Genomic DNA, 22,582 nt, shown 5'->3' with positions numbered 1-22,582 from the left:
TGGAATGATCACAATTTCTTCTGTTTAGCTGTAAAATCCTTCTTTTAACAAAATGTTGAGTAATTTTTTTTAAGTTAAAATGATATATATTTTTTTTTACTGATTTTAAAGTTTATTTAGTTGTATAGAATTTTTTGGTAACTTTCGGCTTCACACGACTGACGATTTAACGATTTTTGTTTCCCCCCCCCCACCAGCCAATGTATGTGACGAAGAGCTTCTGATCTGCCACAATGGCGGGACTTGCCACCACGGACAGAAATGTATTTGCCCCGCCGGCTTCAAAGGAGCCCTGTGCCAGGATGCTAAATGTGACTCCACCCACAGGAACTGTGACTCCGCCTCCAGCACTGTGGTCAGCTCGGCGCTTCTTCTCGTTTGCACACTTTTGATGAGCACGGTAGACGGTTAAAGCCCTGAATGTCATAGGCTGAGCACACCGCAGGAGCTGTGTCTACGTATCAGTCAATCTTCCTGTTACAGAGCACTAGATAGTCAAGAGGGGGGCAGTTGATGTCTGATGGTAACTCAACTTCTGCAGTGCCTTATTGCCTTGTTACAAGGGACATTGGGAGAGCTTGTAAAAGCACACTGGCGTCACTGGCGGCCATGTGCAAAACAGTGCCATTAAGTTGGCCCTCAGGTGGAAGAGTCTCTCCCCCTCTCTCATGGCGTGATGATAGCCAGCTATATTTTGGACTGGCTCCGCCAAGGGCACTACCTACACCCATCTACGGACTCCGACAGATGGATGTTGGAGCGATCACCAGCTGCTGGTCAATGCTTTTACGCAAGAAGGTGGTCATAATAAGCCTACCTCTCTTTAGTATAAACAGGGGGCACGTGGTGGACAAAGACAATGCTTAACAAGAAAGGGGGTCATCTCTACACCTCATTGGAGTCGCAGCGTGGAGACCGGACCCCGTGCCAAAAACAAGGACTGCACATATACATATAAATATATAGAAAGAAAACGTATAGGATTTCGGCGGTGGGATTCTGAGCGCGTCCATGCGGAGGCAGGCATCCGAACTAAAAAAATCTTTGGCTATGACTGTTTCTGTGATGGGAATTTGCTGCCTTTTAACTTATTTGGTATATTTACCACGTTTCACAGAGTTCTTTCTTAATGTGCAGTCCCACTTCCTAGTCTCCACCAAGCTTCATCCAAATAAATAAATAAATAAATATTATATATTAATATATATATTATATATAAATATATATATATATAATAAATATATATATATATATATATTATAAATATATATATATATATTATAAATATATATATATTATTTATAAATATATATATATTATATATAAATATATATATATATATATATATATATATATATATAATATATATATATATTATAATATATATATATATATATATATATTGTATATGAATATATATAAATATATATATATATATATATACATATATAAGCAACTCCCACTTCTGAGGATATTTTCTGCATTCCGACACAAAGCGTTAGAATACATTTTTTCCCTGTTTCCTGGACGTTCTACTAAAATGAAATATTTAAATCACATTCACTGTGACATATCCCAAATCATCATAAGCATAAGTCCTCTATGGCAACTAAAGTGTTAAGTGGGACTGCACAAATATAAAACGCTCACTTTAAAGGCACAGGGCAGGGAAAGAGGAAATATATACGTTATATCAGAAAATAAAAAAAATATTGATTATATTGTATATTGAAAAGAAATTTTCTTTTGTAGAGAATTATTTTTGTTTCGATTTAAATGTTATATTACGGATCAGAGAGACGGCTTTATCCAGAAGACTTGGAAACGATGAAAAATAATCAAAGTAAAAAAAAGAATTGTGTATTAACAAATGCTCTTTGTCTGACGGCTCTTAATTATGTCTATACGTTCCAATATTTAACTCTTCGGCGACCAATGAATTCTTACACAAGGCGTACAAGACTCTGGGCTTGTAGGGCCCCTGAGCGAAAATGATAAGGCATTTTCCCCCAAAATCTTTCACTTATTCCTAAATGCAAAATTTAAGCACACCGCCTTTAATAAAAAATTTTCGTTAAGGCAATGCAGTGATTAATAAAATTAAGTAAATACGCATTTATTTTTTATTTTTAAGCGTGATGTAATAATATGAAACCTGTGTGTTAAATATTTTCATACGCTCGCGGGATTGCAAGCGGATGTATAGATCAAGAGAGAAATAAATCTCAATAGTTCATCCTGATTGATGCGGTAATAAGGAGTAAACCAGCCCGACAAGAACCACTTCATTAAGGAAATAAAGCACCCTCTGCTGGCCGAAACAGCTTCTCATCGAAATCTTTACAAGATCTATTACCCATTGGAGACTGCCTTGGGGCTCCGCCACCAAAAGTGTGGAAACTTTGCATTATGGGACACCGTCACCTTCACAAAATTACCTATAGCCTGTGTAAGTTGGAAGTTCAGCTTATGGCTACCGAGATGGACGGCAGCCTGTGGCAGAACCAGCATTACCTGATCAATTTCTCACCCTTCTCCCTATCCTATAGCAGGTTCTCTGACAACAATCAGTAACTTAATAACAGGGGACAGAGCTTAACAGGGAGGAATAACCATGAAGACGCTGAAAACAAGGAATTCTATACACAGAAGAGGTTTCTAATTTATACTTATTTTAATCTGTAATCACAGCTGCATATATGTATTGAGCTGAACCACAAAATGTAAGGGGGGAGACGCAACAGATATAGGAAAAAACAGCCTTAGATGTGTAAAATTTTCAGGCCGTACTGTCGGAGGGGGTAAGCCAAGTTTTCTCAGTGTCTGCGAGGTCCAAACCTTTCCAGGTAACCAGAAGTGTTGAGCACCGGCGAAGTCTTCGTGTTCATCTTCAAGAGGAAAAAAACAACTTTGTATTCTACAAATATTCCCCCGTTCCCGTGTTCGTTTTGGGCGAATATTCGTAAACCTTCTTCGTTTTACTCTTTTTTTCTGCCGGTTTTCTAGCCTAAGTCTTCCATAGTATAGCAGAGGTCAGCGAGGATCCATAGGATCACACCAGGATGCCAAGGTCCGTAAGAGCGACTATTGGTCGCCAGCAAGGAGCTCTTCTGGCATCAACCAATGAAGGGCAGCTGCTCTTCATTGGTTGGTGCCAGATGCGCACCCTGCAGGCAACCAATAGAGTCGCTCTTATGAACCTTTCAATCCTTGCGCCAAAGCCATTGCTCTCCCAGTCCAAGTTGCTACGAGGTGTACCTTGTCCTGCCCTTTGTGAGATGGGGCTAAATCCCTGTTCCTTCCAGGCCAAGTTGCTCAAAGCAGTTGGTTTCAGACAAATAAAGGTAGCTGGATGGTGGGCAAGTAATGCTCAGATTCTGTTTTTGCGTCAGGAATCAGTGGATCACAAAGAAACCTCTCTGTTATGTCCCAGCAGTGGCAAACCTAATGCATTGGACACCCAGGACTTATAGAAAAGCATAGTTAATGAACACCCTAAAATGAGATAACAAATAACCTGTAAAACTTGCTGTTAGGTACAAACATGTTCTTTCCTCCCACAGATCTGAGAAAATCCTAACGTAAGGGGTTTTTATATTTTATACAACCACAAAAAAAGAAGTTTTTGTATGCAAAAACCATGAACGTTGTCATTTTGTCCCCTACCGCCGCACTTATAAAAAGTAACAGAAGTAAATGAAAGTATAAACTGAATTATGTTTTCACAAAACCATTTGAGTTCTTGGGTTTTTAAGACAATTAGAACCAAGCTGATAATTCCAAGGAATGAGCGTTAGAATATACTACTCCCTGCCTCCTGCCTAATGTAAAATACAGATGTTTTCCAGCCACAAATATATATATATATTCCATCATCTAACTGAGAATCAGCTGGTCAAAGTAAATTACTTTAAGTTACTTTTAGTCTCAAGAAGAGGTAATGTTAACCACACACACAAGCGACTTAGGAAAAAAACATATTTGAGGCTTTGTTACATACAGACCAGAACTGCGCCATCGTATCGGATGCAGGATGGTAAAATGAATTCAGACAAAGTGAACAGAAATTATACGACAAACAAACAAACAAAAAAAAAGGTTTGGCTTTTTTAGCCATTATAAAATTTCTCTGTCTATAATAAAATAAGTTTGTTCACAGTATCAACACAACTATCTTACACTACTAGATACATGTATTATATAATGACCCCCTTTTTGCCATATCAACAGGTAGTAGCCATCCTTTGATCAGCACAGGGATTTGTGTGAGTGAATCTTGCATAGTATGTTTTAAATACAAAAAAAAGGTACGGTTTCCAAGGCCTGTACAGAATAGGACTGTTCCATCTGCCTGCAGCGTTCCACCTGTTAACAGAAGCACAATGGAGTTCTCATCAAACTTTCCTCTTCTTTGCTTCATGGTCTCCTTCCGAAGCTGGCTTACCAGCCCGATCTTTGTCGCTGAGAAAGCTACTTGTTGGTCTCCTATTGAGAGAGCCCGGGGTTGGTTGCGGAGGCTGTCGAACGTCAGCCGTGAAATGTATTATGGACAGAGGTCGATGGCTGCTGTTCTGTCCCCGATTTAGAATGAATCGGTGCTGGGAAGGTCCAGATGTTGGACTGGGTCCTTGTGGTTCCTTTGTGCTCTCCAGTCGACGAGCTAACCTGGGGTCCTTTAACTTCTCTCGGGGCGCAGAAGACGCTGTAGAGGGGCTCACTAAGTTTTTAGAGGAATCCCTTCTGGAATCGTCAGGTGGAGGCACCACAGGCCGTGAAGGTGTCGGGGCAGTACCTCCATACGGCTTAGCAGACTCCCTTGAAACCTTACTCTGGGGCGGATTATGGGAACTATCCCTATGCCTCTCATCTGCTCTTCCACTAGGAATGTGAGCGGTGCGTTGTGCTACGGGCTTAAGCTTCAGGATCTTACTGACATCATTTTGGTAGTTGTCCTCTTTTGTCTTAATAAGAGCTCCCCTTTTTTGGGCATCTTGGATTAAGTGGTTCCAATCGTTGTTCTCCTGTACCCAAGACATAAAAAGTATTGTTAAGCAAGCCCAAACACGCTTCAGGCGTGTAAAGTACGCACTACACCGGTAATGGGGGTCTTCAGAAAACCGCAAGAAGTCTACACTGAAGCATAAGAAACAGGAGACTGCTGGGTATTTACAACTCCAAATCCACTTGTCTTGCCTTAAATTTGTATTTATACTTCTATCAACTATTAACTATATTTTAAGACCTGCCACAGTTTTCAGGATTTTCCTTAATAGGATCTCAATGGGTGTATGAAACATAACTGTGTAAAATAAACCTCCAGCTGCACGTATCATAGGGCGGCATTGGGGAACAGTCTAGAAACATCAGTAAAATCCGTCAATTTTCTCGCAAGAGCTAATGTTACTGGAATATCTCTGGTAATTAAGTCCTACTTAGAGTCACAGAAAAGTTGGAACTTAAATGTTCTTCTTACCATAAGGGTTCTGAGGTTTCCCAAGATAAAGAGACTAAACTTGGCTCTGGTGATCGTCACGTTCATGCGCTGTCGACTTGCAAGAAATCTAAAATAAAACGAACGAGAAACACAATTAAAAAACAAACAAACAGACCAATAACTGATTAAAAGTCTAATGAGACTTGGCTTACCCGATGGAACCCTGTGCGGCGTTGGCACGGACACACGTAACAATAATGCAATCCTTCTGACGACCCTGAAAACCATCTACTGTGTCCACTTCCCCTGGCCTGGAAGAGACAATATTAAGCAGATGATGGATTAGTTTTAAATACGGTGCAACAAATCCAAGTGGTTAGAGACCATTCTAAACTAAAATCACCCTTGTGCTTGTGGGACTTTACTGGCACCAAGTGGCCTGTGTGGCTCAATACAGCATAAGATAACGCGTGGTTGCTGTACATAAGAATACGCAGTGTTATTACGCACCGGCTTGTAATACTGCAAAGAATTTGACCTTGGATAAAAGAGGATTTAGAAATATAAAACACATCTTCTTTGCTGTAACCAAAATCTAAACTACAGCATCTATTACATTCTACATTCTCAAAAGAAAAAAAAAAAATAGAAAAATTCTGAATATGTTTTAGTAACGAGTATGGGCAGCCTCTCAAAACCACCTTCTTCCTGTTTTGGTGTCGTTTTTTGCAAAAAATGTTCAAAAGAGTTTTAAGCTACACGCTGCAAACCGCAGAAAAGCTACAGCGCACCAAGACTACATGCAAAGAGAATAGCGAGACTGTGAGTAAGCCTGTAACGGACCCTCGTGCTGATTTAAATTACTTCCAAAGACGCTCACTTGTGGTCTGCAAACGTTCTATCCGTTTGGATAGCACAGAGACAAAGTTGTGTATCACTAATTATCCCCCGCAATAAAAACTGGATGATAATGACATTTACAGAAGGAAAACAAAAAGGTTAGTTAAAATTCAGTGACTTGTCCTTACTTGTTATCGTTTCCAAATGCTTTTCTAAGTGCATCAATAATCATCACCTTCTGAGCACGATATGGAGTGATAATTCCAATATTTCTAAAGCAGAACTCTTTTTTCTTGCTTTTAATGAGCTTTATGAGAGCCAGAACGACTTTAATTTCCTGGGGGTTGAAAAATGATCTGGAAAGAAAAAGAAAAGAAATCAACAACATTTAACATACAACAAGCACTGGGTGAGAGAGTTCCAGATAATCAGAACCAAAAAAAAAAGTTTGCCGCAAAGTCATTGTAAACCACAGTCCTTACACCAGCCTCAAAAACCTAAAAAAGTAACCGTTTACACTAAAAAAAAAATGTGACAGTGAAAGCTTAGCTGAGAATTTCTGCAAGGTTTCAGAGTCTAATATGCTGAATTATAGTTCGCTGCAGTTAAAATCTCCAACACGTCTAATAAAGCGCTATAACCGGCTACATTCATTTTTTAAAGGAAGATACGTACTCCCTTTCTTTCTTCTCGTATCCATCCGACACATCAAACACCATGTACGGCTGGAAAGGCCAGTCTGAGGAACAGCGGACCTCTTCTGTTACCCTGCAGAACGCACAAGGAAGACCCTGAGCTCCAAGAATATTCTACACGCCCGGCGGACTTACATTTTCATAACAATAACTACCTATCTGTCTTCAGCATGCGCCGGTAGAAGTAATTTGATGGGAAGAGGCAGATGTCAGGATGCATGCGGTATTGTACAGTCAGCTGAAGAACCGGGGAGTCGGCCGTTACGGTTTCCAAATACCGGCAAAGCCTGGACATCAGTGATTGCCCAAAGCCAAGATCCCCAGCTTTCTGGAGATAAAAATAAAATATGGCAGTGAGTCTTTAGTACATCAGTGTCTACCCAAATACATAAAAATCCACCAGCATTTACAGTTATAGAAGATAGTCTGAAATAAGCCAGTAAAGTACCTAAATGCTTTATTTTCCCTAGATAGAATAAATTGCATGGCTTCCTTGGCGAGGCTTCTTACCAGTGAGATAACTGTTGGAGGCAACTGCTCCGGGTCCCCAACAAGCACCAGTTTAGAACATTGGTGGAGAAGAGGAATAAGGTTCTCCACTTCACAGGACTGTCCAGCCTGAGCAGAAGATATGAAAAGAAAAAACAATACATCAATCAATACATTTACCATATCAGCCGTACCACCTTACAAGAATGCATTGCTTATAATCCCCCAAAAAGTAGTATTTATTTCAAATTGAACAGCAAATTAGAATTCATGGACAGAGTCTTAGAAGAGGAGGCCATCCTTTAGGATATTCCATGAATCCCGTTTACTGTCGTAAAGGATCTGAACAATTCAGTATAACTTTACGGTCGTTCTCGTGCCTTTAGTTAAATTATTTATTTCCCCATCCAGGTTGACACAACAAAAACCTCCACTATCTGGCTAAACAATTTAGCAAAATGACCATTTCCAGCAGTTTACAAATCACTGACCTCATCCACAATGACGCAGCTAAAAGGCTCCTGTCCTAGTTGTCGGAAGGCAGACTCCAGCAGGAACCCCCCGCTTGTGCTCAGCGTGCAGCAGATGACATGGGACTCCAGGATAATGTTGCGTTGAACCTCTTGCGGACGCCTGCGGAACTTTCAGTGACATCACAAAATTTAAAAACAGACTCCGGGACGCCGATACGATTTAGCTACGAGGATATGTCATTTCACAAGTTATTCCACCGCCTGAAAGCTGCGGAAATCTCTTATTCGGATATATTTAAGTTCCGTACGTGAAGGCTAAAGACGCATCAGGTTTACGAGCAATTTAACTTACTTCAAGCTACAAAACCACACATTGCTCTACCACGCAAGACCAGCAACGCTGCGTGCAATAATATTTCATCAATCTCAGATAGAAACTGTTTATATGTCTGCCAACAAACTTAAAGGGACAGGCTAATTTCCCTGACTACTATAGAACAATGCATATTAAAGTACTATGTCAGCGACCCTAACTCTGTGTACTTTAATATGCGTTCAATTAATGTTCTCACCTGACTCACTAGAGAGAGTGTCTTGTAGCAGCAGCAGCTGTATGCCCCATGATCTTACCATTGATTGGCTGCTTAAGCTGTCACTCAGTGGCAGTAAGCCCGTCCAATAAAACCAACGGGAACATGTCCTGCCACTGGCTGGCTTGAGTAGCCAATTAGTGGCAGGAATGTTCTCCCTATTTGAAATAGGAGGGAAGATCTTACACATGCGCATCGGGGACTAAGCCGGCCCCTGCATGGAGTGTTCTGCAGAGCCAATGCGGAGCTGATAAGAGGCGAGTACATCGTGTGGAAGGAGATGCCGTCAGCCAAATGCACCTCCGGCAGGACATTTAGCTGGGGAAAGGGGCAAATACATTTAGGGTGACTCTGTTGAATCCCCCCATGCAATTGGAGAGTAAACTATATGAAAATCTAAAGGGATCTTTAAAGTGCATATGATGGCTGAAGAAAAAGCATTCCGTTTGTAATGCTTAGATCCCTTACCTCTTTTAGGCGATGTGCCAAAAGCTGTCTTTCGTTGGACAGTTTGGCAATCTTCTCTTCCAATTGTTCACACTGACAGAGGAAAGCGATACAGCAGATTAGCATTTTCACCAAGATGGAATATAAAGACATTCAAACTCATTAGATCCTTATGAAGGTTTACAGTACGATCAAATAGCTCACAAGACCAACAGCCATTCTTCCAACAATGTGATCTCTTACAGTGTTAAGAAAAAAATGTTAAGAGGCATTATTCCACAGTTTAAGGTAATACTCAGTTTTATGGTATTATACAAGAAAGCAGAGCTGGAATACATTTTCATGAACATTCAGGAACAGTATTAACCATTTAGTCATGGTAGTTAACTGCTCCTCTTACCGTATTCTTGTTGCATCTCTCCATGGCTCGCTGGCGGGACAGCTCGTCCAGCTGCCTATCCAAAGCTTCTTTCTGTTTGATCATGTTATGATCCTGCTGCGCGCGATCTATAAATCAAGTTCATAATTCAGTAGGCGAGGCAGACGCCAACATACCGCTCTAAAGTTATTTTCCCCAAAACCCTTTTATTACATAAACAGCTGGGTCACACTCACTCATTCTGTAGTTTACTTGACAGTCCAGGCTAAACTTTATAACATCGCTGGAAATGCTTTTCTCCGCTCCCAGGCGAACCAGATTTATGTCTCCGCAGTTCCCTGCGTGTGAAGCAAAAACATCTCAATCACAGAAAATAATCATCATATTTAATACACACTTATGTAACAATTATAAGAAACTGCCCATAATCAAAGACAGTAAGTAGTATAAGGCAAACTGGTATGAAAAATAAGCTTTTTAGTTGTCTTTCTGCCTTGGTGCTACTTTTTAAAGCTACATTACCGGCTAGACATATTACGCAATACTAATAAACATTTAATTGCATAATGAATAAAGCCGTATACTAAATCCAACACACACCGACGGGGTTGTTCTTGTCGTGGCATTTCTCTTTGAATTCTAGTATGATCTTCTTCATGAGGTCATCGATAGCTGCGTTGGACGGGGCGCAAACCAAAACTCTGTTCCTCTTGTTTTTGACATTGAAGTTTTGATCTGGAACATTGCTGCTGCTCTTCTGCGGGTTAGAACAAAACGTTCACCAATATACCAAGAGCTACGAACTGTATAAATGTGATACAAATAAAGCAAATCAAGTTTACAAAAAGGAGTACAAGTAAAGTGATTTAAATCTAATTTGCTTTAGAATTTATTGCACCAGCGTCTCATACCAAATCGTTAATCCACCATAACAAATTTGCAGAAGATTCTTGGTAGACATTCAAACGGGCGGGTTAGACAGCTGGAATCGTTAATTTTATGAATAGTTATACAAAACGTATTAAAAACAAACAAAAAAAAGTAATTAGAATCCAACATAAAATGCGCAAAGCAGACAATCGTGTCAAACGAATAGATGGACTTTGTGAATTACGACCAGGCACAGGTACAGGCTGGTTCTGCATAAAACTCAAAATTAAAATATCAATTAGTTGTGCTTATGCGATAAAGCTAGAATACATGTGGTTGTATGGTGCAAAGATTGTAACCAACTGAACGATACATAATAAAGACAACGAAACCATTTTTTGGATGAACAAAGGCCGTGGTCTTTTATTTAGCTTATCACAAATTTCCAACCATAAACAAACAACTTTGTATCAAAACTAGAACAAACCACAACTCTTGGTCCAAACCACAGAGTTATAAAATAATTTAAATCAAGGCCGACTGCCCCAACAGCCTGTCAGCCTGACACTGAACAAAACCCCCAATGTTCACTCCCTATTAAGAGAGCAACTTGCCCCAATAAAAGCCACGACATGAAATAAAAAACAATTTTTTTTTTTTCTTTTTTTTTTTTTTATAAAAAACATAAAATGATACAGGGAGGGAGGGCGGGAGACAGTTCAGCAGCTCTTCCATGCTGCCCCCGAAGCTTTGCTGAGAACCGCCGCTCACCAGACTCGAAAGGTCAGTGCAGTCGGTTAACGCTAGCCCGGGTAGTGAAATAAGTACCTCAGAGACATCCCTTAAATAGCCTAGAATCCCGCCTAAAGTATAGCGCGAGCTGTCCGCGAGCGCAACTGGAATGCAAAAGGGGCGGGTAACTAAGCGGCGCAAGCTGCTCACGAGCGCAAAAACACAAAAAGGCGGGCAAGACTAAGCGGCGCATTCTGGAAAAAAAACCTTGCTGTCCTTTCCCTGACCCCTATGACTTAACCCTTTACACAAACTTATGGTCCCCAACAACCACATGCAGCCCTGTGCTATTTTTCACAGGCCTTTCTCAGTAAACCCGTGTCCTGTAACACATCGTACAGTATCGTTGCCCTGCCTTTAAAGATATTCGAAGCTATTTTTGTATCTACAGAGCTTATCTTTGTTTCATGGACAAACACTGCATACTAACTCGTTTCCAAAGAGAAACGTGGAGGAGTTAACTTAAATCTTCTCCAATTCCCATAACATGACCTTTTTATCAGTATAAGAGAGATCCAGGACACTTCCTTCCAACTGAAATCGTAACAAAAAACCAGAAAACGTGATTAAATCATTTTAACATTCATTGTCAGGAACGCTCACAGACCGTTCTCTTACCTCCATAAGAATTCGATAAAGAAAGCCCACTATTGTCTTGGACTTTCCGGTCCCCGGCGGGCCGTGGATCATGCAGATTCTGGGTAATTTGGGGTGCTGTTTCACCATAGCATAAGCTTTTTCGATGGCATTCTTCTGATCGCTGTTATACTCCTTCAGGCTGTGGAACTGAGATGCAGAAAGAAACTTTTCACAGTGTTTGTGCATCCAACACCTTGAAAAGCAGACATGGCCTATGCAAGAAAGTTCTAGAAGATATTTTCCGGTTTCTAAGAATTTTTTATTTTTTAAATGAAACAAAACATGCATTTTTACTGAACTCATGTGTGTTAATGTCTACGTCTTATTCCAATTACATAGACAAAATGTAAATTATTTTGTCATGTTGCATCAAGGTAAATATACTCGGGTCACTGCCTTACATGAGAATAATGAACAGATTTACAAGGTGCACGGTAAGCGCCAAACGAATACGCAAACTGCTACTCACCGAGCGTGGTAGAAAATTGCAGACAGGGTGGACACAAATGAAAACATCTGGTTTGGTATTATCTCATCGGACATCTAAGAGTTATAGGAATCTTGAAATCCACCTACCAAGTTGATCTCGCTTCTTAGGTTATCCCTTGGCAGGAAATGTGAGGGACTGGGATGGATGATGGGCTTGAAGAGCGGTGACTTTGGCAGATTAAGCAACGCTTTGTATTGCCTTTGCGTAGTAATCAGACTGCCCACCACCACGCACTGCACTTGCCGATTGCGGCTTCCAGAAAGGTTTCCGTAGGTGTGGATACAAAAGTCACACAGCGTATATTGCTCCTTGTCCTCTAGAGAGAAAATAACAATGCAGATTTGATATTAAAATGGCATACCAAACCGGGGACTCTAATTGGTTCAACGCGCCACATCATGTCACCCATAGGGATTTACATGAAATGCAGCATTTAAAGAGAAATAAAAAAACACATCTCCAGCAAACCTGCAAATGTAGATATAACACAAAAATAAGGCTTTAGAGTTCCATATTTTAGCCAAAGTTCATACTCTCATCTGCCATCAAGGCCCCTTCATGGGAAGGGTTTTGACTCATCACCCATGGGGTGCCCAGATGAGGCAGGTTCAATTTAAACCTTAGCGATCACACAAACCTTGGCCCACATGATGTAATACGGATTCTACTAAACGGTAGGGACTTACGGATCTGTGTGCGCTGGGAACGAATAAAACGCGACATGTATCCCGTGTGATACACTAGGGAAGTTGGCTGTTCCCCTTCCTCCCCTGTCATGCTGTTATGCGACTCTGGCGTAAGTAGAAACACCAAGTCATCTTCCTTGGGATGGCGCTGCTTGTTAAAATCTGCATCCCTAAACCAAGCTGCAGGAGCACGCAAAATAATTGTTACAAACACAGAAAACAAGGCATGCACATTTTCCACAACCAATAACGCAAGAGTAGTGTGAATCCTTCCGCAATTTTTTTTTCTATGAAATAGTCATTGAAAAAACATTTGCAGAAAACCATGGTTACTATCATGAAGGCCTAGAACATATTTAAAATAACTATGTAGTAGCAAATTCATGTTGGACAGCTAGCAACCTCGTCTTTCAAGTGAAATCATCTCACTGCCTTAAGACAAAGACCGGGCTTTATCTCCATGAACTGACCTTGAAATTCTCCCCGGTTTACTTGACTGTCGATGCAAAAATTCTGTAACTGCAGCCTGCATAGATGGGAATTTATCGTCTGTTGTTTAGTTGACCAATCCTGAGCCAACTGTTGAAAAAAAATAAAAATAAAAATTATACAGGTGGAGCGGTCATTAGTTAGGTTATTATGTATTTTTGCATTTATGCCAGAACAGATGAAAAGACAAAACCAAACGTTTCATGCTTAGTTACCATATATATATATATATATATATATATATATATATATATATATATATATATATATATATATATATATATATATATATATATATATATATATATATATTACACCGGTATTTTATTTTACAAGACAAATCCTACAGTTATTCACTCTCTCGCTACCACTTCTAAAGTTACTAGTTTTGAGCCAGCGTCTAGTTCCCTGTTGTCGCTCTTTCCCCAGACAAAAAGTTTCTCTTTACCTCTTTCAGCTCTTAGTTTTGAGCTAAGTGCCAACGTTTTTTTGGCGTGGTTATCAAAACTTGAGTAATAATTACTGAACTATGCATATGTATTCTACGTATTGGATAACATCTGCAAGAAGTTTGTATGTAACTTGAAAATGACCCCACTTACCGATTCAAAGCTATTTAGTAACATCAGGGGGAAGAAAGCATTGAAATATTCATCGTATCCAGAAAACCTGAGAGGAACCTTCATTAGAGGTAATTCGCAGAGGTCCCTAGGAGGTCCAAACTGAGAAACATTATTAAACATTTCATATCTCCACTTCAGAACCTCCCTCATTAGCCAACCTGGGTCACGCATTTGGGAAAGGCCCATTTGATGATGAGGAAAGTTTCCTTTCTGAAATACAGGAGAAGAACCAGTCTGTAATGGGATATTATTTTGGTTGATAAGCGGCTGCAGTACGCTGTTTGTAACCTGTGGAACTGAAGGCTTATTTTGGCCGGTTGAGGACATGGCTGGTCTCTGGAACGCAGGCTTGGGTGGCTGGACTTTAGCTTTAGAAACACCGTGGATCTTTGGTACGTTTTCCAGATCTTTAGTAAGAGCAGCAGTCCTTGAAATGTTACCAGAACCAAAAACTTTGGCCGTGGAAGGTTTGATGGGTTTCTGAAGAGAAGGCGGCAGACCGGGTTTCGCAAACAAGTGATCGCTTGGTTTTTCTGGTACAGAATGCTTTGCACAATGTTCTCCGTTGCCACTAACGGTCTCCGAACAGCCGCTATACTTACACACTGAGTGCTCGACTTTTTCTGGGAGCGATGGAGAGGAATGCACAGTGTTGGGTGTGCTACCGTCTTCTGGGGCCCCAATTTGAATGGCATGTTGTATCTGAGAACATTCTTCCATGTCAACTGGATCTGACTGGGTTAAGAATAAATCACCGTCATCGTCATCAACCTCTTCATTATTACTAGATTCTTTTACTACGGTTGACGGAGACCTGATGGTACTCTCAACGGGTGAAGAAGCACAAGCTACCTTCCCAGCAGAACTCTCACCATTAGCAGTAGATGAAGATTGTTCAGATGACTTAACCGCTTCAGAAGGCATATACGTTGGTTCTTCTCTGCTAGAACTACTTGGACTTACGTCAGAGCTGCTCTTACGAGTGTGTTTGTTCTGTCCTGAAAGCGACACGTTCTTTTCCTCTTCCTTTCCAGGGTGCTTTGAGGTCTCCAATTTTCTTTTGCGACTCTCTGAGTGCTCGGCACTTTTCTCTTTGGGTCTCGACTGACGGTAAAACTGCCGGTCCTGACAAGCCAGAAGCCTTTTGTTCCCTTTTACCAGTAACGACTGTGGCGAAATCAGCTTTGTCTTTTGTTTGTTAGGCTCTACCTTCCCAGCGGATTTGCCATAGTTACGCAGTTCTGCTAAGCTGTCTAGAGAACGTTGTGACAAGTCGAATGCTTTGCGGGGGGCTTTTTTAAGGCCAAGTTTCTCCACGGTGGAAGGTAGCTCGGGACAGACACGAATCTTCTTCGGAGGAACCACAGCAAGCGATGGTTTACGGGGACTGTTGTGCTTTTTATTTTCAGTATATGCTCTCACTGGACTTTTTGTTCTGCTTATTTTTGACTTCAATGAGATTTTTTGACCGGCGGCAGTCTCTGTTTTCTTGTTTAAAGCGGTCTTTGAGGAGGATAACGGTGTTTTCTTTGGCACGGTTGAGGTCTTACTCGTTACAGACAGTTTACTACTCTTTTCGGAAGAGGTTTTTGATTTTTTACCATAAAACTTTTCAGAACTTAAGCTTTCATTTGAACGACTATGGCTTTTCTCTTTAAGATCTTTTTGGTGAGGCATAGACAATCGAAACTGTTTCTCGGCATCCTGTGCTGCTTTTTCAATGGCATCATCGCAAATGTAATCCGTGTCGTAACCCCACTGGTCAAAGTCATTGTCCGATTCAAAGTCATTACATTTTTTATCATCAGCTTCCACTTTAGAACTTTCATTTTTTTGTGCCTGGTCAGGAGAGGGCTTCTTCTCATCAACCCAAGAGTCTTGCCAAACTGAAAACACATCATCAGCTGTTTCAAACTCAAATAACTGTGAATCGTATTGATCACATGTCTGAGGAGATCTCTCGGGTTTTATCTGAACTTCATTCGTTGGTTTGGAAGGGGAGGAAGACGTGGACGGTGGGTCCTCTTTGCGAATTTCAAGTTTCTCAGGTTTTAAATGTTTAAGGACTGGCTTAATTTCCTCGTCTGAAGAGGAGTCCGAGATTGTTATGATCTGATCCGAGGACATCTCTGTGTCAGACGATGAACTCTCAAAGACGGAAGATCTCTTTGAACCTTTCACCTTCCTCTCAATTAGGCAGGGCTCTGGCGGAGCAACCTTGTCCTGGCTAGAGTCCTCAGAAAAGCAAAGGTACTTAGCATGGGCAGCCAAAGACAAACCGTCAAGATCACGATCAACCTGAGAATTGGTAAGGTTTGCACGCCGCGCACTTTGCTTTAACAATCTCTTTCTAATCTCAGTCAAAGGAAGGTCATCGTCATCCTCTGGCTCTTCATCAATTTTAACATAACTATTTGCACCACTCGTTTCTTCATCTAAATGAGGTTTAAGAAGTCCCTTAGCTTCTGGATGCTCATTTTCTAAAGAAAGCCTTTCTAGCTGTCTAGCTACTGGAAGGTTCTCAGAAGTTTCTTCTTTGAGTTTTCTTTTGAGACCCGATAAAGGAACAGAATTACCATTGACTTCGCTAAGCCCTGGGTCACATGGCTCAGTCTTAATTGACCCAGCTTTGGTTTCCATAGTAAAGCCCTTGCCGAGATCACCGTCACTAATATTTCTTCTAGAGACTGAACTTTCTCTTCTAATTTTCCGGCTTGATGATTTCTCCATTACCTTTGATAGCTTGGATTGCCAACCCGTTAGCTCCTTTTTGGGTTTTGGATTCAGCTCCACAGCTGCGTCCAGCACAGTGTCGGCAGATGACGCGCATCCTTTGCCTGCAGAAAGATCTTTTTTAAACGTCTTGGCACTGGAGCTACACCCAAGAGCAGAGGGATTCAGCTCTGAAATTCGTGTCTCCTGAGGTTCACTTTTAACAGTAGGTACACTCCAGCCTTCCACGCCAAAAGATGAGCTTAATGCTGCGCCAGCTTTAGTATCTACAGAGGAAAGCGGAGACGTGCAGTTGGAGCCATACCACATGTCGTCATCATCGTCCATTCTTTCAATTTTTATGAAGGGCACAGACTGTGTTTTACTTGTTGAACTTTGCTCCAAAGTAGAACTTGGGGCAGATAATGCTTTATCCTTGACACTTTTAATAATCTGCGTCAAACATGTTTGCAAACCTTGAGTTTCCGTTTTGCTGAGTTCTAGATTTCGACATACATTGCCTCTGATGATGAAGTTGAGTTTGTCCAGGTACGGCTTACAAGTGCCTTGCTGTCCGAGCTGGTAACCTTCTCGCAAGAGGCTTCGAATTAGCTGGATGCAAGCACTTTGGACAGAACCACCAGTCTGCGAGTTGGGGGAGGAAGACAAGGAATAGTTCGTGGCTGTTCTAGGATTACTCCTGAGTTGCTGGTCTTTGGCTGGAAGCAAAGCACATTTCACAATGGCTTCAACCCATTTGTGTGAGCTCACCCAGAGCATATGAAGGCACTTTTTATTTCTGTGTAATTCAATGATTGAAACCAAGACCAAAATGAAAAGTTCTGTAACCTTATCACACTGTGGGGTCCGCTGATTGAAAACATCCTTTATTTCAGAATACAGGTGGTGAATCACTTCAATGATGTAGGCGACCCCTAAATCTTTCAGGTCCATCACAGACTGAACGTATGGGACAAACCACAAGAAGGTGCTGTCGTGGACCCGCATGTCTTGACCAATATCAGACTGAAGGATACTTGCAAGACACTGCATTTCTTCATACATGTTGGGGCAGTAGTCAGGACAGATTGCATTCCTCCATCCTGTGTCCTACAAAAAAAAACAAAAAATACAAAATATTAAATAAAAACTAAAAAAAAAATGGAATAATTTGGGACATCAGTGAAATTGAACACATCTAAACATGGACATAGATTTAAAGTCTAATGAGAAACAAACATGGAATTTCTGCCTCATGCAAATGGGTTTAACTTAGAAGGACACAGACCTTAAAAAGGTCTATTCACCAACAAGTAGACAGGCAAGGAGACAGAATCTGGAAAAAAAATTAATACAGCATACCTGGGAAAGAAACTTCCATCATAATAAGATTACTTTTTTCTTTACGTACTTTTTTTTTCTTCTCTGTATTAATGCTGTAAACAATCTGGCTGCATGTCACAAGGTCATCGTCATCACTAGGGTCTGGCTCAGTTTTGCTCGGCCTTCCAGAAAGCAACAAAATAATAAAAAAATAAAAAAAAACGTCATTGGACAAACCACCACAAGAGCACACCATAAGCAAAGTAAAATAATACTTATATATTTAATAATACTGAATTAATAGGGATGTCCTGCTCAAATAGAAATTATATCATTGCCCAAGAATGTATGTGTGTGCGCAAATGGGTTTGTAAAGTGAGCTCATGCACTGTGGATGAACGTGGATGGCGTAGATGCAGACCTCATCATGCAGCTTTTCCGGACACTTTCAATCTCTCTGTTGTAACTTGGGCTGGCGATGATGGTTTGAAATGCCTGTATGGGATCAATCAGTTGCCCCCAGACTTTAGAGCCCAAACGGTCAAGGATCATCATGAAGCAATGAAGAGCAGGCCAGAAGGGGTTAAGGCTTTCATCTGAAATGTACAACCAGAGGATTATGCTGACGTGAACACAACAGCATCCGTCCAAACAGTGGAAGCTGAGTAAGGTGCTAAAAACAACATGACGATTCCCTATCGTGAAGTCCTATATAGTCTCCTCACACCACTCTCACAAAGGTTTCCAATAAGGAGGAACAATCAGACGGATCTATAATACCAATACCTTCAGTATACTTTTCCATAATGTGAAGGATAGACTGCATTAAATCATTCTGCTTGTCCGGACCTAGCAGCAATGAATCCATGGCTTGTTCTTCAAGGACAGTCAAAAGCATGCAAATTCCTACACGAGAGAAACAGGACCACTTTAAGACACATGTCACGATCCAAAACAGAATACAGAATGAGACACAGAAAAAAAAAAACGCAAGCAGACACGTCGAGGCTCACCTAGCCAGTAATTCTTGTAGTTGGTTGTATCATACAGGTGTGAAGGCAGAAGGATTAGCTTCCCTTCCTCCAATTCTGTACTGTAGAGATCAGGGTTTTCAAACAAGCCAAGCTCAATAACCTTAAACAGACAAGTGAAGACCTCCTGCAGCTCATAATAGTCATCTCTGTCTACCTTTCCCTGAGCTTTTGCGGTCAAGATGGCCCAACGTCTGACCTGAAAAAGGGGAGATGAGAAACATTAATCAATGCACAAAGAACGTCATAAGCCCAAGCAGAGAGCATGTCATTTGTCAAAGAAACCGAAAGCACATCTGTCACCAAATGAGCTTTTCGAAGAATTAAAGTGTATCCATCATGCATTAACAAATATTTTTCCCCAGCCTCTAATATAATATAAACAACATCTTACATAAAGTCTAGAAAAGGGATCTTCTCACAGGCACCAGAAGCACTCTGTCAGAAGGCATCATGATGCAGGACGAACGGCTAGCAGCCTCACCTACCCACACTATGATCATTGCTATTTGTGGTTGAGTTAAAAAGTGAGAGAGAAAAAAGCATTAAGAAAAAAAACTTACAGTTTCATTGGGATGCACTAGCAGGAGATATACCCCGGGAAGTTTCTCGTACACCTGAAAGGAATTGTTCACTTGTTCCATCTTGCACAATGCATCAGCACAAAGCTGGCCTACGGATCAAAATACACATAAACGAGTATCCTACAACACAAACAGCTCACAGATTTCTGAAGATTTATACCATCTATTTAAACTGTAAACACTGAGCTGTGACTTTTACCAATGCCGTTTACTGACATGGAAAGCAGTCAAGATACAGCACTGCACTGGTTAGAGGGTTACAAGGGTTCTTGCATAAAAAGGAACCTGGTTGTCCCCAAAAAATGCCACTTAAATTCTCTTCATAGCCAACTCTTTCCTTCTATACAATATACGAAGACATGGGACACTTACTGACTCGTTGGTTGAGGAGTAAATATGGGTACTTGAGGGATTCTAAAAGTGGTACGCGAACTTTGCTCTCAAAGTTGGGATCTGTGTAGCCAAACAGCGGTTTCTCTCCATCTTCTTCAATCAAAAAGAGCTCATCGTCTTCCTCTATTTCTTCTTGCAAGGACTTTTCAAGCCAGGCAATGATGCGGGATGTTTCCATCTCCCACAGTGCCTGCCAAAAAAAAAATGCTCTTAACAGTGCTAATTCCAAATTAATATTCTAGCCCTATCCTCCTTTTATTCTCCCTATGCTAGAAAACCAACATTTGATGCATCCCACAATTAAAAAGAGAACACTTGGTTCACTCCATGTTTTTTGTACAGACTGTCCACGACACTTCTGCAAAATCTTCTTCCACGATCTGACATTTCTTGCCACTGATTACTACTACTGACAGATTAAGCAGCCAACATACTGCCAATGAAATCAATGGGAGTAGGTTCCTGTCCCTGATAGACAGCATAAACAGCCAATCAATGAAAGTGCTCCCAATGGGAAGACATTATAAATATGCACTGCATTTGCAAATAGAATTGAATTAGTGTGAATTAAAGTACATATAATGGCTGGAGGGTCCCTGTAAAAATGTAAAAGGTAAACCTGGAATCCTTAAACGCACCTTGTGGAGCTGCGGAACCTCATCCCGAGCTCGGTGGTACTCCAACACACACTCCATGCAGTAACTGAGGTCATCGTTGGCTTCATGGACGTCCTGTATGTGTAGCTCTCCGGCAGCATAACCCCTGAGAAGATCGGTGGCAGCAGAACCACCAGGCGTGCACCAACGGCACGTACTCATTGTCCTGCTCGCAAACAATAAAAACACTACATTAGTACACAGTCGCTTCTCAAGACATCCTTGCGACGGTATAGAAGTCTGCTTGTAACTCTACTGGATGTAAAAACAAAGCTTATGGAAAATAAGAAAAATTATATATTACCAAAAAAGTAAAAAAAAAAAAAAAAAAAAGAGAAAAGTCACAGAAAGGGATTAAAATTAAAAATAGGGAATTATAATTTATGGAACCATACTATACACACACTTGTTCAAAAGTCTGAGGTCACAGCTATTTTCATCGAAAACAAGGACATTTCTGGCTGTAACATAATTGCAAAAGGGTTTTCTAACCATCAATGATCCTTTTAAACTTAAACTTGGATCAATGAACACAACGTGCCATTGGAACACAGGAGTGATGGGAGTGATAAAGGGCCATTGGAATGTTTTAGATGCTTTCCAATGAAGCCTTTCTTCAATTGTTGAACTGCTCCAAATTATGTGAATATAAATGTACGTGCACGGAGAGAGAAATTAGACACACAATACACTCTGGGTCAGGTCCAAAATCACTCTGTTTAATTACGTTTATGTTATAGGTTATATAGTGTCCGGAAAGAGGGACGTCAGGTTAGGTAAAGTATATTAATTGGTTAATCCTGAAACTATGCGGAAATAGGCAGAAAACGGTTACAAACAAACGTTGGGTAATTTTCTGTAACGGAGTGCGAGATGCTAGCCAGATATCTGTGCGGTTAGTAAAACATAGATGAATTATGTTCATAGTCATGAATTAAGTTGCCCCCTTACTAGCCAAGTTACCCCAACATATAATAAGCTCTCTTCTTTTGTACTAATAAACACAGTTACAGACTGTGCCCCATGTCCCTGTTTCTACCCACAGCTACACGCGTCTTTCTTCAATTCACCCTATCTCCTTGAAGCATTTTGAGCTTTATTCAAATGCATTAAAGTTTGTCATTTGCCACAAACCTCCTACCTCAGACTGTATCGCCCCCAGCTCTCCCTGACACCTTTAGGCTATGATCACCAGTCCCTTTTAACATGAGTGCACTGTGGGGGGATTATCATGCCCCTGCCCCCCTCACAATGCCCCGCATTAAACTCTTGCCCTAACCTCACACACGTACATCCCTGCCCCGTGACTTCACACTCCATGCCATGTATATATATAAAAATATATATGTATATATACCCCGAGACAAGCCTTTATTTACACCTCACAGTGAGTGAGTCTCTAATCACGTGACCGCCATGCCCCAACAGCTCCTGTCAAACCCCCTGAGGTAATAAATGTGTGGCGCCAGCTGCCATATTCCCCCGTCTCCCCGGTCACCTTTTTCTTGGCTGCCCGCCTCTGGCATGACTTCCACTCTCGTGATTTGGCGGCCTACCCCGGCAACTGGAGCCGGAGACTCGCGTTTAATTTTAACAACAACCCGTGCACACTGCCCGCACAACGATTCCCTCCAGCGCCTCCCACCTGGAAGTGACGTAAAGAGCGGGCGCTCTGTTTACTCTGCTGTGTGCGCCCTGCTAATCCCTCCCCGCCGCGGGGACTGTCCCAGGGGTCCGTGTCTGCTACCGCATCTGTGTCTAAAAGAGAACCTGTCAGGTGGTATTATTATTATTATTATTATTATTATTATTATATGCAAGTATACACTATTATTTATTATTATTTAATAAATGTGTTATTATATGCAAGTATATACTATTATTTATTATTATGAAATAAATGCAATTATTTAATAAATGCAAGCATACACTATTTATTATTTAAGA

At 41.0% G+C, this 22,582-nt stretch overlaps 2 protein-coding genes across 3 annotated transcripts in view; one reads left to right on the top strand and one right to left on the bottom strand.

The window, feature by feature from the left end:
* NTNG2 (netrin G2) overlaps window positions 1-1,157 on the top strand; it is a 31,001-nt gene extending 29,844 nt beyond the window's left edge. Inside the window, exon 7 of the mRNA XM_053472406.1 lies at window positions 198-1,157. Within this exon, the coding sequence (XP_053328381.1) occupies window positions 198-412 (215 nt within the window). The 3' untranslated portion in view covers window positions 413-1,157. The remainder of the gene's footprint in view (window positions 1-197) is intronic.
* A 2,425-nt stretch (window positions 1,158-3,582) lies between these two features.
* On the bottom strand, window positions 3,583-22,308 carry SETX (senataxin). 2 transcript variants are annotated; one of them, XM_053472385.1, is made up of 25 exons: window positions 22,134-22,308; window positions 20,618-20,801; window positions 19,959-20,169; window positions 19,566-19,675; window positions 18,985-19,201; window positions 18,758-18,877; window positions 18,393-18,567; window positions 18,060-18,153; window positions 13,916-17,758; window positions 13,295-13,403; window positions 12,825-13,004; window positions 12,225-12,454; window positions 11,628-11,795; window positions 9,948-10,104; window positions 9,584-9,685; window positions 9,369-9,475; window positions 8,990-9,061; window positions 7,950-8,099; window positions 7,480-7,587; window positions 7,125-7,297; window positions 6,950-7,042; window positions 6,463-6,630; window positions 5,647-5,745; window positions 5,474-5,561; window positions 3,583-5,021 (listed from the first exon to the last, which is right to left on the bottom strand). In XM_053472385.1, exons 2-25 carry the CDS (start codon window positions 20,795-20,797, stop codon window positions 4,395-4,397), a joined length of 7,581 nt encoding a protein of 2,526 aa, XP_053328360.1. In that variant the 5' UTR covers window positions 20,798-20,801; window positions 22,134-22,308; the 3' UTR covers window positions 3,583-4,394. The 2 variants fall into 2 exon arrangements, with proteins under 2 accessions (XP_053328360.1, XP_053328361.1); XM_053472386.1 differs by having other exon boundaries at window positions 18,060-18,155; window positions 18,398-18,567.
* Between the last annotated feature and the right edge of the window lie 274 nt (window positions 22,309-22,582).

Source organism: Spea bombifrons, chromosome 8 (genome assembly GCF_027358695.1).
Source record: "Spea bombifrons isolate aSpeBom1 chromosome 8, aSpeBom1.2.pri, whole genome shotgun sequence".
NCBI classification, from domain to species: domain Eukaryota; kingdom Metazoa; phylum Chordata; class Amphibia; order Anura; family Pelobatidae; genus Spea; species Spea bombifrons.
This window is presented reverse-complemented; position numbering and strand designations above follow the sequence as displayed.

Excerpts from the sequence above, each read along its gene's own strand:
- SETX (XM_053472385.1), bottom strand. The coding sequence starts at position 20,797 with ATGAGTACGTGCCGTTGGTGCACGCCTGGTGGTTCTGCTGCCACCGAT. Across the intron at positions 18,878-18,984 it reads CTACAAGAATTACTGGCTAG|GAATTTGCATGCTTTTGACT; the intron begins GTGAGCCTCGAC and ends TCTCTCGTGTAG. Across the intron at positions 9,686-9,947 it reads CGACAAGAACAACCCCGTCG|GGAACTGCGGAGACATAAAT; the intron begins GTGTGTGTTGGA and ends CTTCACACGCAG.